Source organism: Thalia democratica, chromosome 1 (genome assembly GCF_965202585.1).
Source record: "Thalia democratica chromosome 1, ktThaDemo2.hap1.1, whole genome shotgun sequence".
In the NCBI taxonomy this organism is placed as follows: Eukaryota; Metazoa; Chordata; class Thaliacea; order Salpida; family Salpidae; genus Thalia; species Thalia democratica.
In genome coordinates this window covers 54,903,650-54,922,545 of record NC_139165.1, presented here as the reverse complement: position 1 = coordinate 54,922,545, position 18,896 = coordinate 54,903,650, and the positions used below count along the sequence as shown (strand labels likewise).

General features: G+C 22.7%; 2 protein-coding genes across 2 annotated transcripts in view; one reads left to right on the top strand and one right to left on the bottom strand.

Annotated features, from left to right (window-relative positions):
* LOC145837708 (otoferlin-like) overlaps positions 1 to 18,896 on the top strand; it is a 52,425-nt gene that overhangs the window by 25,680 nt on the left and 7,849 nt on the right. The window contains exons 28-31 of the mRNA XM_082945135.1: positions 9,852 to 10,010; positions 11,203 to 11,362; positions 16,315 to 16,347; positions 17,292 to 17,392. Coding sequence (XP_082801261.1) covers positions 9,852 to 10,010; positions 11,203 to 11,362; positions 16,315 to 16,347; positions 17,292 to 17,392 — 453 coding nt within the window. The remainder of the gene's footprint in view (positions 1 to 9,851; positions 10,011 to 11,202; positions 11,363 to 16,314; positions 16,348 to 17,291; positions 17,393 to 18,896) is intronic.
* On the bottom strand, positions 1,946 to 5,617 carry LOC145843969 (uncharacterized). The gene is made up of 3 exons (XM_082951269.1): positions 5,280 to 5,617; positions 4,457 to 4,819; positions 1,946 to 3,032 (listed from the first exon to the last, which is right to left on the bottom strand). Exons 1-3 carry the CDS (start codon positions 5,586 to 5,588, stop codon positions 2,709 to 2,711), a joined length of 996 nt encoding a protein of 331 aa, XP_082807395.1. The 5' UTR covers positions 5,589 to 5,617; the 3' UTR covers positions 1,946 to 2,708.

The window sequence follows — 18,896 nt, the reverse complement described above, 5'->3', positions numbered from 1 at the left end:
CTCTAGTTTGTAAATTGAATTTTGTGGAATGTGTCAAGGATTTTTTATTAAATTTTTTAATATTTTTTTTTTTTTTATAAAATAATTAGTCTGAGTTTTCAATTAGTACTAAAAGTTAACTAAAAAGTATCAGACTAAAAAATTGATTATTTTTTTAATATAATAACTCTGCTTAAGGTGTTAAATCTATTAAAAAAGCTATCGAACTAGTTGTGCCCTGGACCGTTTTGGAAATATATTTGATATGTGATAAATTGTCTAATTTAAAGCTAAACAAATCTTGTTTAAATACAATTTATAAAATTATTAGGTAGTTTACTTTTAGTGTAAAAGTTTATTTCATAAACTAATAAACTTTAAAATATTTCAACAAGAAATTAAATATATCTCGTTGTGGACGTTTTCTTTAACTACTTGATAGATATATTTTTTATTATTTTATCATTCTAAAATATTGTAATTTACAGCAATTCTATGTTAATTTCAAAACTTGTTTTTTTTGTTAAAAAATTTTTTTTACAAGCATTAAGCATATCTTGTGACTTCTTAGAATATTTTAAATATCTTATAGACTATCAAGATAAGTAGATAAACACTTTTTTTAGATAATGATGTCTATTGTATATGTGATTATAGTAGTTTTGCAAATATAAAAAGACAAACCAGTTATATTACCAATTTAAATTATTTTATACAGTTTTGCTTGTACTTATGATACTTTTCAAACTTTTCAAACTTAAATGCTTTTTTTCTTAATTTTAATCATAAATAACTTTATTTCTATAACTCGTTTAATTTTTTTTTTGATAAGTGTTCTTAAGCTGGTAAATAAAAACTGGTTATTGTAAAAAATAAGGTAAATATAGAAAATGTAAAAACTATCGTTTGAAAACTATTATTAAAAAAAATATGTTTTTAATTTTTTAAAAGCATTATTTTTATAAAATATTTTACTTTACAGTACAGCTTAATATATACTACACAATACAATAAAATTGCATATATTAAACTAATATAATAATTAGTTTAGGAATGATCTAACATTTTATTTCTTTGAAATTTTAATACACAAATTTTTATGTAACAAATTTTGTACCAATCATCTAGATATAATGTTATTTAATTAAAAAATTACGTATTTTTTATAAACCAATTACTTATCTTTTTGTTAATCATTGAAGTTACCGGTTTAGTTGGCGTAACGTATTATATATTCAAGTAAAAATAACTATGATTATAATAACGCGTGTATGTAAAACCAAAAACATAGATAAAATCTAATTTTAGAACAAGTAGCAAGCAGTTGCTCTAGACTCTCGATTAAAATTTTTATTTTTTTATAGGTAGCAATTACGGTAAAACATAGTTAATGTGATTAACTTTAGTTAAGTACATACTTGCAAAAAATTAAAGTAAAACTTTATGACAGTTATTATTTTTAAATCTGCAACTGTTGCGAACCCTAACTAAAAATTCTATACCATCACTGAACTATTTTAATTTGTGTTTTTACTTATTGATAGCTTTTAAAATAATTAAGAATCATAAACATGCTTTTTATTTTACATTAAAAACTTTAAAAAAAATTGTAATTTAAAAGAAATACATGAAGCACAAGCTTCGAGAAAAAAAAACTAGTTCATAATTTATTATAATTCCAAAGTTTATCTGTATCTGTATTTATAGATGACAAATTATCATTATACAGTTTAAGTTAAAAAAGACATAAATAAAAACTGCACATCTGCACAAAAATACGTTTTAACCGAAATACAAATTTAAAAAGACATTTGCAGTTTTTTTTAAAAAGAGTCGCTAAGTAAACTAGATCTAAAAGCAAAATAAAAAGTTTTTCATTTTGTTAATTTATTGTTATAAAGAAATTTAGTATGTTGATAATAATTTTATAAACCTACTTATAAATTAATACTGGTTTAAAGTTTCTACCTATTTTTTCTAAAAAAAGTAAAGCAGTCTTTGAATTTCGAAAAGCTTTCAATTGTTTTAATCATTATTTTAAAAATAAAGAAATAACTTTATTACTAAAGTCAGATATAGTAAATAAAGTTTGTACTCATATTATATTCTAACATAAACTTTTAAGTATGACTTCAATTCAAAACAATTTAGTTTTTTGTAGCAAACTTAAGTACAATAAAAAAACATTGATAATTCACTTTTAATTTTTAAAAAGATTACATTACATTTGCTTCGTTAGTTTTCAATTAAATCTTAGGTAAACCTAAGATACGATTAAAACTAATTTACAATTAAATAGTACGCACTTTGACTTTTTACTTTTGTATATAAATTTAAAAAATATATTTATGCCATGAAATATAATTTAAGGTGTTTGTGCAAATTAAATACATGTTTTACAAATACAGCATTAAACAGAAAAAATGTATTAATGGCAGCGTAGTTGCCATTTGGCTGCAATTTCACAGCTAATTGTGATTTATCTTAAAAGCAAAATGGTTATAAATGAAGTTTCTCAAAATCGAGCGCTTTAAAATGCTAACTTATTTCTTACATAAATCGCAAAATAGTTTTTGAGTGAATACATAGCATACACAAGCGCTAGATTTTAAAAGGCTTAACTGATGACATCTAATTAAGGCAGTATAAATTTTAGAAAATTAATAAATTTGCAAAAAAGTACTGGAATGCTATTGTTTTTAGCTGTTTATAAGCTAATTACAATTATTCTATCCCTCAACAAAAAGAGCACATGAACCTTGCAAATAAATCCAATCATCGCATAAAAAATTTTTAGTATTCTCATAGCGTCTGCAAAGTTTTTTATACTTTGGTTTCCTATTGTTGTATTGAAGCTCATCAATAAAAAACAAAGCTTTATGCATAGACTTTACTGTTTTGCATTTAGCTTTAGGATAAGTATTGATCATAGGCTCATCCCTTTCACATGGTGTTTCATAAAAGTATTGACGCAATATTTTGCCGGTAGACTCCTTAGTAAACAACTTAACAGAAAGTCCACTGTAATGTTGAGCTTCGGATGGCGTTGTTACCTTAACGTAAATTATGATTTTTTTTTAACTTGGCACCAAAAAAATCATCTACTTAAAATTATTTTATTTTCACACGAATATAAAGAGACAATTATTCTAAAATCTAAAACATTTCAAAATTTTGAATCTATTTTTAAAAAAGAGCACCTTGAACCTAAGTAAAAGTGCGTACCATATGTTACATGAGTTTGAAAAAAATTGTATCCTTTTAACAACAAATATTAGCTAGTATCTTCTTCTTACCTTATTTAATTTTAACATAAATACGTTTTTTTCTACATCTTATTATGATATTTTTTCTTTAAATGTATTATATTTTCTATCATATTAACATGTTTTGTTTATTTAACTTCAGTTGTTTCATAAAAACTTTTTTATTCAATTGTTCTTATCCCACTTATTTTTGGTACTTAGTGCGTACATTACGTACCTTATCGATACCCTTAATTGAAAAATTTTATAGTTTTTTAAGTTTCCTTGTATGATGTAACTCTATGTATTTATCAAAACAGAACACAAAAAAATTATTTCAATTGTCTACTATTTTAAATGAAGAATTTACTAAAACATTAGAAGCTTCCATTTTTCTTTCCATATAAAACTGAACAATAGAAAATAGTTAAAGGTCAACAACACCTTCTAGTTTTTTTTTATTAGTTATTAAATAGTTTTGAGAGTTATGTATATTTTTTATTACACATACATGTTTCGTAGCCTGCTACAAATAAAAACATAGCAGCTTTTAATAAATTTCTAATCTATTACTTTTTTACCAATTTCCTATTTTGAGCTTTTGAATTAACTAACTTTTGGTTTTAATTCATGTAAACTTATTTTTTTCATACGACTTAGTTTTATAAAAACAAAGTTATATAAATAAATGTACTATAAGTAAATGATATAAGATTGTAGTAGTTGTTTTACTAAGGCTTAAACATCCGTTTTATATTTTTACTTGTTTAATTATGTTTCTATAGGTATAGTTACATTCTCATTACTTTTTGAGGTTTTTAAGCTTGTTCTAAATTTCCAAAAAAACAAAGATTAATGAAGTAATGAATTAAAGTAAAGTGTTTCTTTAGGTTCAACGAGAAATAAAAACTGCCGTTTTTAAAATTTGATGTTTTTTGAAACAATAAGTTCTAGCTTTAAAGTTTGGAATTATACCAACATATTTTATTCATTAAAGCATATACAAAATCAAAATGTTACTTTAATATGTTAAACACATACAATGCTTTTAGTTTTCTAAATAGATTTTAATTTTTCAGAACTATTACTTATATTAAGTTATCAATTTATTAAGGATAAAAGACAACCAAGCAAACATGTTTTAAGTTTTTTTTCAAAAATTTTTTGTAACATAAATATATGATAACTTAACGATTTTAGTATTTAATTTAATAACTGTTAAAAATTCTTACCTTGTGATTTACTTGACAGAGCCTCATACTGTTTTCATTGCTAATTCTACTTGTAGAACTTCTATGTTCATCAAACAATTCTTGCTTTAATTTGTTAACTTCATTTTCATCAATAAATCTAGAATTTGTACTTATGTCTAAAACAATTTTACTTCTTTCATTTATGATAGCATCACTTTTTATTTCTTGGTTATGATTGCTTTGAAATCCTAAGTTTCTGCAGTTTTCTATTGCTAAACTTTTGAGAAAAGAATTGCTATACTCATCTATGGTACTTTCTTGACAATTTTCGTTTTTATGATTTTGTTGATCCCATTTTTTGTAGCCTCTTAAGATTAAAGCTATATTAGCAAATTCTTTCAGCTAAAAAAAATATTATTGTTTATAATCTATTTTGTTTATATTAGAAGAACATGATATACGAAAAAGACCAAGCTTTTAAAACGAAAATTATGCTAACACAAAAATTCACAAACAAAGTTACCGACTTTATCTACATCTTTAGTTATAAAAATTTTTAAAGTACTTTACATATAAGATAATTAGTTATAGTTGTACTTAAATTAATTTAGTTATTTAAGTTTTAGCTACTTTATTTTGTAATGGTATCTGAAAGTTTAAAGCTTAACATTATTCCATATAGTAACTAGTGTAATATAGATGCAAAACATTTATTTAAGTTATATGTTTTTAGATATTATGTGTAACCAAGCTAAAATAAATGAAAAAAATTATAAGATTAAAAAAAAATAAAACAAAATTTCCAACAACTTTTATTGTATACAACATTTTGTACAAGTTTACAATTCATTTATAAACTCACTCTATAAAAACTTTTGTCAATAAGGCAACATTTGTTGCTGCTGAAAAAATTTAACAATGAATCTTTTAAAAATGGACCCAAGTTCTTGCTGTAATAACCCAAACACAAGTTGCATCTTTGTTCGTAATAATAAAATTTATGTGACAATGAACATAACTTTAAACATTCGTTAAAACCAGCATCATTTTGTTGGAGATGATTTGTTTCTACTTCGTGTATGTTTACTATAGTCAAATATACTAAAATAAGTTGACTTGGTTTAATACACATACTTTTTGAAGAAAACTTTTTCGAGTTGTTTTCTTTCATTTCTGGTTACAAAGAAATTAGTTAGTTTCATAAGCTAAAAAAAATATTTTATTGAATGACTTAATTAAATGTACCGTTCTCTCTTTTAATAGTATAAAGAGAGTTGTTAAAATTTATAGTAAACAGCTTGTTCGAAAAACAAAAATCTAATTTCAACTCTTATTAATGCTTTTTTTTATTTCTGTAAATGTTTGTTATAACTTAACAGATTCGTAGTCTACCATTTATTATACAATTATAAATGTATAATTATTAATAGCTGTATAATTGAAGTACTAGCTTTTTTTAAATTACTTTGTGAAACGCTTTTTTTATATAATTGTTTGAGTTTTTAATAAAGAAAATCAGCTGTTATATGCTGTAACAGTAAAAATTATTTTCAATAAGTCTTATTTATTTAAGCCCAAGCTTTAAACCCAAATCAAAAAGTCGATAGACTGTAAAAATGTTTTTGAACTATGTTAATTAAGCAGCATAGTTTGATCACAAGGTTTTTAAAGTTACTTATATTATGAGAAATACTTTGACATTTATACCAAATATAACTCTATTCTATTTTGCATTACTAATAAAAAAAAGCAATACTTTTTATTTTTTAATTCTGTGTTTAGTACATATTATACTGGTATAAGTTAACAATCGTCATATTAACAATCGATGCGGCTGTTTTTACTTTTATTGTTCAATATACGGTCACAAAACTTAATGGTAGCAAGTTTTTATTTTAGTACTTTTTAATATTTTATATTTTTCGTTACGTTGCAATTAAACTTGGTTTTGATTAGGTCAGCACTTTCTTTAAGAAAATACTTAAAATACTTAGATTAAGTATTTTACTTAATGTCAAAAGTAACTTAATAGTAAAATAACTCAGCATATTATTTTATAGAACAAGCTTTATAATCCTTTTTCAACTAAATTAACTAAGAATAACGTTTTACTTAAGTAACATAAAAATGTCTTACTATAAAACTATTCTAAAACTAATATGTAGTTAATAAAACTAAATGAGTTAGATAATAGCCAACGTAAAAAATATTAAATCAACTATAAAGTAATAGAATTAAAATGATCAATTTTACCGATTAAAGTCTTTTTACATTCAAGTTCTTTTTGTTTGCATGTACTTCGCTAACTTTATAAATAATAATTAAATGAAATATTTATTTTAATATAATGGATAATTTTAAAAAATTGAAATAGCTTTTGACCTAGTTATATTAAAATATTTTTAAAATTTTTAAATAAGCTAGAACTTTGCAATCGAAAAATTGACAATAAAGTGTTTTTATTTAGTTAAATTTAAAATTTGTTTTGTATCTATTATGTTTATTTATATAATTCCTTATAATCTAAATATTTATTAACTTTGATATAATTTGATTTCCAAACTATCTATGATCAATAAATCATCTAATTTATACATATATACTGGCTTAAATATTTTTCAACTAATACTCAGCTTCTATAAAAAAAAACATTAAATTTTTCTCAACTTTGTACCAATGACAATACATATATTGAATTATAAATTGATCTTCTTCTGATGTTTATTAGCTTTTTAAAGTCATTGCTTGGAGTAAGGTTTACCTCGCGGCACTACAACATATTAGCTATTTTATACATTTAAAACTACTTGATGTATTCATTCCCTTTATATGAAAAATGACCGAGCACTCTTTCAATAAACCACCAATGATTTAGACATCATGCTTAAGCCACATAACTTTGTTTTAAAACTTTCAGTCTTAGTTAGCTAAATTTTTTCTATCTATACATTTAACTTTAAGTAGTCATTCAGCAGAAAAAAATACTTAAACTATAAATGTTTAAGCATTAATAAATTGTAACCTCAACGACTTTTATAAATTTTTATGAGCTGTATTAACCACAACAATTTTAAAGTTAACTATTTTATCAGTTTAACAATTTTTTAAAATTTTCCTGAATTAGTTAAAATTGATACGACTAAAGCAATTTATTTTAAATTTGTCGAATATCTTTTTAATTGATTCTTAATTAATAATTAATAATAAATTAATAATTAAATAAAATTATTTCAATTATTTTTTAAACTTTGATTTTAAAAAGGTTATCTGACCACCGCAACAGCTCTTTTCAATGATTACTGAATGGTATGTAAAAAGTAAACAAAAGTTGACAATTTTTTAGTATTTGGGTAGCGTTTAATACTAAAGTCTTGAAATGACTTATCGATACTGAAATATTACTACTTAATTGACAATTTCAAAGCTGCCTTAAAACAATGTGTAAAGTTTTACGTTTAACGATTAGAAATTACCACAGATAGTGTTTAAACTTAAATTCTTACAGTTCTTAATTAAAACTTTAACACTTATTTAGTATATTTTGTACTAGCTGTGATATTTATTGTTATAAAAAAATTTTTACAAAAATCCAAAGCTTTATTAATTTAAATTTTATATCGTATAAGATATAAAAGCTTACAATTGTTCGAACTTTTTCATTTTTTTACAATTAACAGTAACTATTTCGAGTAGTATGCTTGTCTTTATAGTAGTTTTTTTTTTGGATATTTTTTTTCAAAGATAAAACTTATACTGTGAATAGTTATATGTTGTTGTAGTATGGTAAAATAAGTTTTATACAAAAAAGGTTTTGTATATTCATCTAAAAACTAGTTGTACGGTAAAAAAAATAAAATTACAAATAGTTTTTATATACTTGTTTTAAGTAAATAAATCTAACAAAATATTAGTAAACTTAGTTTACGTAAATAAATGTTTTGATTCTTTTATTTTTAATCAGTTTTTTCATAAAATATTTATGGTTTACCGTACAAATATTTTGAAACTGTTTCTCAATAAACTTTTTCTATTGTAAAAATTATAATTATAAAAACGTTATGAACTTAGTGTTTTAATACATACAAATATTCTCAATTAAGCAAAAAGCTAATAAAAGACTTTAATTAAAAGCTGTTAAATAATTAAGTTTTATTAGATTTTTTATTATGAATTGCTTTTAGTTTATAGACTTTCTGTTGTTTTTTTTTTCAAGTCAATAATTTTTGTTTAAATGTGTAAACATTGTTTGGTTTAGATTAAATTATTTAGGAAAAAAAATATTCTAGCTTATTTTTTTTTAGGTAACATGCTGGGGTTTTGGCTCATTTAAAGATATATAATATTAAACGATTTTTTTCAAGTTACCTGTTGATTCTACTCAATACACTTTTTTTTTATTTTTCAAACTAATCAGAAAATTTTTAAAAAGACAAACATTCATCTTTTCAAAAAATATATTACTGTTATCAATGTTAGGATAATAATATTCTCGTTAACATAATTTTATCTACAATATCTGTAGTAGTATTTATAGAGTTTTACTTAATAAGCAACTTTATAAAAAAACAAAAACCCTTCCTTATACTTAAAGTATCTTACTTTTTATTTTTAGAATTTAAGCCGCTTAGAAACCATGTAAAAACTTCAGACTTATGAAGTTTACTTAAAATTTATTAATATAAATGTGTGTTACAGAAATAGTTAAATTTTTTATTTATATATCTGAAACTAAACTTATTTGTACGACAATTTCGAATAGTTATAGACAATATAATATAAGTAATATGAATATTATAAACAATTGTCAAAAAGTTCTAAGTTAATAAAAGTTATAAATAACTTTTTTTAGGTAATAATATTAAACTTTATTTTACATAACTAATTGAAACATTATTTATTAATAAACAATTAGTTTTAAATCTTAAAGTTTTACTTACATTCATGAAACAAAAGATTAAGAAACTTTGTATGCTTAACTTCTTGTTTCAGTTTAATAACTCTTTGTATTTTGAAATTATTCGTAAGATATATTTTTGAAAATAAAAAAATAAATACTAGTTATCTATTATTTTTATTAAGTTAAAACTTTTTGACAATTGTTTATAATATTCATATTACTTATATTATAATGTCCTGGACAAGACGTTTAAGGTATCCATGTGGTGTACGATCTAATAACCAAAAGGTTTTTTCGTACAGCAGGTTTTAGAACTTTTTTTTTTTGTTCAATAATGAGTATATATAGAATTAAGTTTTTTAACTTGATAAATTAAATTTTTCACACTGAGCCCACCCTAAGGGCTTTATTAATAACAAAGGACTCGAGTTTAACATCTTGAAATAAACTTTTTTATTATTGAGTATATATATATATAACTTTGTTGAAGATGTGGATATATGTTCAATAAAGTTGTAAGTAAAACTATTTTATTAGGTTCTGTTTTGGGGTCTTAGAGATTTGAAAAGAATTCAGCTAATTTCTGTTGATCGTCCAAGAGTTGATATTGAAATAGCAGGCAGGTGCATTTCTTCTAGTATAATCAGTAATTACAAAAAGAATCCTAACTTCAATGATCCTGTAAAATTTATTGAGGTTACTTTGATAAGTAAAATCATAAATTTATATTTTGCTAACTAAAATAGTTTTAAAACTGAAAAACATTTAATCATCAACTAAGGTCAAAAAAAAATTAAATAAAATTGTTTTAAACGTTTAAATTTTAATCAGACATATTGCTGATTGAAACAAAGTTATTTACTGTATATTATTTTCTAGAATATAGCAGCTATCTAGAAGTATCTTTGTTTTGTTGTCTTTCTGTGAAAATAGTTTCATATTGAATTTACTACGTCAATTATTTTACTTGTATTTAGTTCTAAGTTCTAAAAAGTACAATACTGTAAATTTAATTCCTAATTCTTAAACTTAATTTCTCACAGCCTCCATAAAACTATATAACAATTGAAACTTTTATATCCTTATATAAAAATTTTATTTTCAAATCGTGTTTAAGTTGTGATTTTTAACATTGATTGTTCTAACTTTGATTAGCTTTTATCATATAAGCTTTCATTAACTTAAAACTTTTTTCTTTCAAAAGAATATTTTATAGGTCTATCAATTTAAATATTTTAATCGTAAACCGTTCATAACAACTTATCTAAACTGTCTTTTCTAAACTTTTTATAAAATTTGTAATCAAGAAAATTTATAAGTTTTCATTACTTTTTTTTTATTTTATACTTTTGTTATGTAGTTTATATCTTAAGTAATTTTACTAAAAAATATTCATAGTATATTAAACTTAAAACAACTTGTTTGTGTTGCTTTACATTTCATTTAAAAATTTGTAAATGATTTTTTGCATTTATTAATATTGTTTTTTTTTCTAATACTTATAAGCTATACATTTTGATTGTTTTAGGTTGATTAGTGCTATTAGTACAACTAATGACAAATAACCTTATTGAAAACCAGCCAAAAGACAAATTTAAACCTCAAACTTTTTTTATAACCTGCTTATACTTTTACACAGTATCAACATCAATAAATTAAGTAGCTAATCCTTAAAATATTAAGATTTAAATTAATAATGTTTAAAGAACACTAGATAACATAAATCAGACTTAATTTTTAAGTCAAAAAGCTTTAAAACATAGTTCAATAACTTTCTTGAAAAAAAATATATGTACTTTATACTATGATAATTATTTTTGCTAGTTTACACTTTTTAAAAACTTATTCAGATACCGTTTTAACTATCTTAAAGCTATTTAAAATATAGGATGTTGATTTGCCAGAAATAGAATACTGGTGTCCACCAATTAGCATTACAGCTGTTGATTGTAGAGCTTTTGGTCGAACTTCTTTGATAGGTACTCATATAATCAGTAATATTAGCAAATTTGTTTATAGGCCACCTGACAAGTCAAAGATGTTTACAGGTGAGAACTAAAGTATAATTAAAAAAGTAAATATGATATTATAATACTAAAATTAGCTATATTTAACTTAGTAGTAATATACGCTTAAGTTTTTTATTTATAGAAGTGTTATTACCACGGATGGCTCCAGGCTTGATGCCCTGAGTTTTTTGATCCTTAAAAATAAGAAACTAACTAAAATATATTTTATGGCAAAGGAAGCAAATAAAAGTTATTAACTTTGTTTAGTTTACTACTTGGTCTTTTTTATTTGGAAGTTAGTTAAATAGTTTTAAGTATTAGAAATATTCTTTCAAAACTAAAAACAAAGTAGAAAAACAAAGTAAGCTCTAATTTAAAATTATTAATTTAAAATGGAAAGAAATTCCTTTTATATGGCCATTGGTGTAATCGAAACAGGGTAATAGATACTGACAATTTTTTTTTGCTTCAGAAATTCTCTAATTGAAATGAAAACTATTCGAATATCATATAAAACTAATTTCTTGTGGGATTTTTAGGCTTCTAAAAATTTTTTGGTATTTAATTTTTAAATGCGTATGTTTTGAGAACTATGTAAAATATTGCAAGTAAAGATTCTCCCCAGGCACAATTTTTTATACAGATACGTAAATGTGGAGTGTTTAATAAACTTTCAATATATACTGTACTTTCATTACCAAGAATATCTTTAACAATTAAAGCTTCACTTTAAAAACCTATAGTTTATTACATAAAGTTGCTAATTTTATACCTTTAGTACTAGATAAAGTTTAAACAACCGAAATTTTAGTTATAAACAAAGTCTCAACTTTCGAAAATAAAACTTAAAAATGACTTATCAGTCTGTTTAAGTTATTTTACATTTTACATTAACATACTATGTTTTGAAAAGCTAAAGGTATTTCGAAAACAAAGCTTTAAGTTTAAACTTTTTCAAAAAAGATTATTTTACAACGAAATCAAAGGTCTAAAGAGCCGCAGTTAGGTTAAAACGGTACAATACTTTCATTTCGTTTTATAATTTTTTTTGTCTTAAATAAAGTTAAAATAAACTTAATCTGTAAAATATGTAGAAATATTCATTTATTTTATTCAAACAGCTTTTTTTTTTAGTAAAAACCATCATTAACGATTTTTTAAATTTTGTTACTTGATTTTTTCTAACTTATTTTTAAAATTGAAAGTTGAAATCATACAAATATAACTTAAAATAATTAAAACTTGACTTCTTAGAATTTTTCATACTCATGCTTTTTTAATTAGATTAGGGTTTTTATTTGTAATTCAAAAAAAAAATTAATTAGAAAAAAATCGCGCGTACAAAATTTAAATTTTATTTTTTAACTTATAATTAAAATGTTTAAACCACTTTTTGACTAAATATTTCTTAGTTTTAGAATATTTTATACAAAGTATTTGTTTATATTTACGATTAAAATAGTTACGATTTAAAGAAACTTAATATCATTTTTAGATATAACTAATATTTTTCTTGTCAAGAAACTTACTTTGAAACAGCAAACATTAAAATTAATTTTTATAAAAATTGTACGCGCAATAAAAGTTAATGAAATTAAAACAAACAATTATTTTTAATTTTTAAACTTATTTTATAGTTACAATTTGGTACAATTAGGACTTACTCTCGTAAGTTTTTTTATTACCAGTTAAATTTTCATATTTAGTAAATTAAAGACAAATTAGATAAAAAACAAAAACTGTTGCATATGATGTTACCAAACTGTTTTTAGTTATTAAAGATCCTTCTATAGCATTCATCAAAGCATTTTTTTTGTAGAGTTTACGTTTATAAATTTATCAAAAACTGGTAACCTGTTATCTAAGCAAATTTTAAACCTCTCTTATTATATATATTAATATAGTTGTATTTACCAGATTTAACATGACAAAATAAAAAAAAACTACAAAGTTATAATTTTTCGAAAAATTTTATCTTTACCTTTAGACTAAGTTTAGGAATAATACGTGTTCTTGTTGTTTTTTTTTTTTTAGTGAGTACGATTGTTTCTTAAATACAGTATTACTAAGGGTAGTCTGAATATTTTACTTGATTCAACTGATAGCAACTCACAATACTAAAGTGTAAAAATAGCTATTCTCGGGGAAAAAAAAGATCTTTTGTTTTTTTGATTAGAGCACAATTAAGTTCTGATTTCTGATGGAAAAAATAGGTTTTAAAAAACTTCGACTTATAAGTATAGTTGGAATGATTTTATGTACTTGAAGTCATTTTTGAGTAAAGGTTTCTTCTTTTTATGGATACAAGTCTTTTTCTACTTAGTTATATTATTTGTTTAAAAGTACTGAAACACTAGAGTCTTGATAATGTCTATCGAAGGCACTACTTTTATAAACTAATATAATTTTTTTTTACAAAAAACAAATAAATAAATTCTTATGGAAAACTTTTTCAGGTGCTATTATAAAACAAATTATGTTTATCTTTTTTAAGGTGTTTTTTTTTTGTGTATTATGTAGTATAATTAAAATAAAATATAACTTATTTAATTTGCAAGATGAACCTAGTCGCTTAAAGCTCTTACGTCGTTACACAAAAGGTAAGAGTTAGGTTAGATTTAAATCAGGAAATAACTGAAAAGTTGGCTGTTTAGACATGTACATTGATACTATCAGTTTGACCAACTATTGAAAAGCATAAAAAATAAACAATTAAAAAAAAGATTGTGGTAAAATATTTAAAAATTTAATTTTTATTAAATTTTATAATTTTGGACTTGTTTATTCTTAAGTATTAATATGTAATATGCTTGATAAGAAATATTTTATATAAAGTTTCAAAAAATTTGCCTGCATTATACATCCTTAGAAATCTAATAAGTTTTTATGTTTCTAAATAAGCAATATATCGGCCTTGGCAATTAAAAATTGTCATAGTTATTTAGTTTTACTGTTTAATAACAGATAGCCTGCTTATGTTAGATTTGCTTTTGTAACTGTTTAGATATTAACTTTACAGTTTAACCGGATAAAGATTCAAGCCTGTCTTAAAAGATTAATATTTTTTAATAAAAGGCTGAAAAATTATTATAAGTATACAAAACAAAATTTAAAGATTTTTATACTCAAAAAAATATATAAAATGTTTTTTTTTTAATTCAGGAGTATAAATATTTCAATACTATCAAAACTTATTATAATTGATTAGCTTTTAAAGCTATAACAGTTAATACTTAAAAAAATTGTTTAATAAGACTACGAGCGTTTCGCTGCACTTAAAATATAAACAGCTCAACAAAGTCTGTGTAAATGATGTCGTAGAAAAGATATGCAAAGAAAAATTGTTTTAATACGTATCACTTGTAATCTAAAATAAACCTAAAATCAACAAAATAACACTATATTAAAAGCTAATTAAGATATAAACTAGTATCAATAGAAGTATTATAATTCAAAAATACAAAATAAACTAATATTATATATTATAAAATTATATTATAAAAACGCTAAACTACAACATAAAGAGGTCGATTCAGGCACAAATTCCATTTTTGGTTGTTTATTTTTTAACGGAAACTTCAAATATTTATTATGTTTTGTGCTTTGTTACTTAACGAATTTATTCGCGTAATTATAACTATGCGAGCTGACAAGTTCAAGTAATAGTACTACTAATGCTTTTAAAACTGTTTCTATTTACGTAACTCAAACTCTTTAAATTTTTAGACAAATTTAAGTTATTACAAACGTTTTTTTTTTCGTTTTATTGAGTATTGTCATTTCTTTTAATGCTATTATAAATTTCAATATCTAAAGTATAATTATTATCCCACTGTTACTAACATTAAACTTTTTATCATTGTGATTTGTTTTTTGTCATTAAGACTTTATTTCTAATTTTAGTTTTTTAATAACTACAATGAAGTTAGTATTTTAACTTACACATGTTTTAATTAAAGTATAAATGAAAGAATATTTTTTGCCTATTTTCCTTTATTTGTTTTTATTTTTGCTTGGATCAGGGGTCGGCAGGCATTCGGTTTGCGCAGATTGCAGTTGCAGTTTTAGTTACAACGTCACCGTTTTTTAATCTCCCGTCAATCTTATATACGACTTTCTTGCTCTTTATTTCAAATCCCAGAGTATCTAAGATAAGTCTCGAAAATTTTATTCCTTAAAATATACAGTGTAAGTTTTAAATGTCCCGAAAATTGTATATGCGACCTTTTTTTACTATACATTTTAGATCCCGAATATCTCTAGTATAAGTTTCAAAATACTTCTTGCTTGCGGGCCGCATTTAACCTTTTGTGTGCCGCAGTTTTACCTTACACGGGCCGCATCTCACTTATAATAAAAACACTCTCGGGGCCGCACTTTTACCTTTTATAGGTCGCATGTAAACAGCAGTTCGCCGATCCCTGGCTTAAACTAATCTTTATCATTGCTTTTTATTAATTCCAAAATATACATCAACAATTAAGATTCAACTTAATGCATGCTTTTAAATTTTAGCAAGATAGTTGTAAAACCTAATGAGAATGCATAGCTAGATAACTAATCATCTTTAAATTTGAAACTTCAACTAATACAGTATAACTTGAACTGTATTTCTCAAAGTGAGCACCTGTGCACATATATTTTAGTAATTAATAAAGTTATATCTAAATTACTAAAACACTACACCTTTTTTTTTAAATTATGATTGATGATGATTTGTAAAAAATCTTATTATACTTTAGTATATAAAACAAAAATATAATGCAAAAGAGTATTTTTGTTTGATTAAAGCTTTTCCTAAACTATCTAGTGCGCACCAATTTTTTTTATTTGCTGTTCACAGCTTTTAAAACTTTTGAGAATCACTGGCTTACAATTTATTGACTAAATTAATAACTATAAAAATTTATAGTTCATGAGCGTGATTTTATTATTGTAATCATTATCATTATTCATTAAATCTTAATAATTTTAATACTATTTGTCATCAGCTGCATGTAAAGTCTTCACAGATGGACTATCAGGTTAGTGAAGCAGTTTTAACTTTTATTTTATCAGTTTTATAATAAAGAAATATAATACTTGATGTAAAATTTTCTTCTTGACTAAAACTTTTTTTAAGCTTGTGCAGTCTATCTAAACTTGCTATATTTTTTTTTACTTTTTAAAGTTAAAATCTAGATAAAAACCAAAAAATTGGAATTTTACAAAACTTAAAGCTGAAATTTTTTAATGTGTTTCTGACAACAGTTGCTTATGATGTTTCACTTTGGTGACTTTATCTTTTACTGTTAAAAGACTAACATCATCATCATTTTAATATACGCTAAATCAAAAATTTTTTAAGTAGCACAATGAAGTATAACAAAAAACGAACTAGAGTATTTACTATTTGCAAAGAAATCACCTTTAATTATCATTAACAGCTAAAATTGAGCAACTATTTTTTTAATTATTTAAAGTATATCTAATTTTTTCAATAATTTTAAAAGCCTTAATTATATCTATAATTTGCTTAGATAAAATAATAAATCAAAAATTTCTTAAAGTTTTCCTTTTTATATCTTCAAATTATATTTTTTCATGTTGTATAATGAATTGTTCTTTACTTGAAAATTATTTTTTACCTTTTCTCTCTAATTTAAAAAACCTTTACTTTTTTTAATCTATATAAACATAGTTTTTAGTGAATTAATAAACAAGTTTAATAATTATTGTAAGCAATTTATATTTAATTTAGAGTCACTCAAAATTACATCTAGGTTATAAACTTATATAATTAACTTATATTTCAGTTTTTTACAAATAAAACTCTTGATTTGTAAGTATTCTAGACATAGATTTTATTGATTATGTTAAACATTAAACTTAAACCAAAAAATTAGATTTTTTTAATCGTTCACAATTTTTTTAAGGGTGTTATGTAAGTTTGTTTTTAATAATTGTTTAACTCTAAAAATTATTTCAGTATTAAAAAACAATGCAACTGAAAAGAACAACGATGTAGTTATTGAAATGATTGATCAGACTACATTTGCTTCTAATGATACGAAAGTTGACTTAACTACAGTATGTTATTTTTTTTTTTTTTAATTGTTTAAATTTTTTAGCCTTAAATTTAATACTTTAAACTAGATTCTATGAAAAAGATGTTGGATTGATAATTGATATATAAATAGGTTTCTTTTTTCTCCATAAAAATAACTACCGTACTTTTATAACATGTTTCAAGTATAATATTTCAAATGAAAAGGTCGAGAAAGCAAAAATCGAGACATTTACGACAACCATGTTAGCGTATATTTTAAAATGTTTATAAAATTGTTGCACAACAATTAACTACTGATAATTCAAAGTCATTCATTTGAAATTCTGAGCTATTGTGAACTATATATTTTAATTATAATTTTTTATTAATAATAGTCTAATACAACCTTGGAAAAAAAAACTTTATCAGGTTTAATCTTTTTGAGGTATCGCTAAAAGAAAGAAAACTAAAATTTATTTAAATGAACTAATCTAGTAAAAATAAACTATATTTTTTAAGAAAATAAAAACAAATTACCGTAAAAATCTTTCTAATTAGACCTCATGAGCATTTTTTTGAACTTTAAATTGAATTTGAAGATATGGAATTTTAGAAAACTTATAAGAGTTTTAACTGTCGTATTTTAGTTGTTTTTAACTTTATACATTTTTGTTAGTAGTATTTTGATAAAACAGGAGTTTAACTACAAAATAAAAATGTAATTATATTAAAAACTTTGATTTTGTATATTAATATTTAATATTTATCTATATACTTATACTTAACAGTATAAACTGAAAATATATTTATTTTATTAAAAAATAGATAGCTGTAAATAACTCAATTTTTATTTTCTTTATGTTCCCTTATCCCTTTTCAATAACATGTTTACGAAACAATATTTTATAGAGAATAAAAGTTACGACTACTTTATTTAAACAGTTTAGTTTACATCTATTGAAATTATTATAAAACATTATTTTTTTAACTTATGTTTCATAATTCTCTACACTTTTATAGATTGTTTTTAAAGGTCCTAAATGGTACCACCAAAACTTTTGATAATTTAAAAATTGTAATGAGCATACAGTTTTTTTTCAGAATTTGAAATTAAAGTTTGTAGACTTTTTAGTTCAAAGGCATACTTTTTAGTTTACAAGTTTTAGAGTACTTAATCAAACGAAACTTGTATAGAAAACACAGGTTATAGTAAGAAAGTTTAAACTTTAGCTTATAAAGAATATAAAACTGTATTATTAAAGGTTCTTTTTTAAGCTTCTAAATAGTAGTATTCAGAGTAAAGTAACGGACTTTTTATTGCATATTTATCGGAAATTTTGCAATTTTTTTGTTTAGTTGTTGAACAGATAGGTACACTGCACTAAGTGTTTTTTGGAACACGGGTTATAAAAATATTTAATAAAAAAAATAAACAATTGTTGTGTTTTATAATTTTAGTTCAAAATAATTATTTTTAAAACAAGTTAATTGAAAAAATTTTAAATATCTAGTGAAAAAGAAGAAAAGTTCGCAAAATTATGTTTT

Bases quoted from the DNA above. Each gene is read 5' to 3' on its own strand.
- LOC145843969 (XM_082951269.1), bottom strand. From the start codon at position 5,588: ATGAAAGAAAACAACTCGAAAAAGTTTTCTTCAAAAAGTATGTGTATT. The intron at 4,820-5,279 runs GTGAGTTTATAA...TATTTTTTTTAG, and splicing joins TTGACAAAAGTTTTTATAGA to CTGAAAGAATTTGCTAATAT. The intron at 3,033-4,456 runs GTAAGAATTTTT...ATTTACGTTAAG, and splicing joins TCTGTCAAGTAAATCACAAG to GTAACAACGCCATCCGAAGC.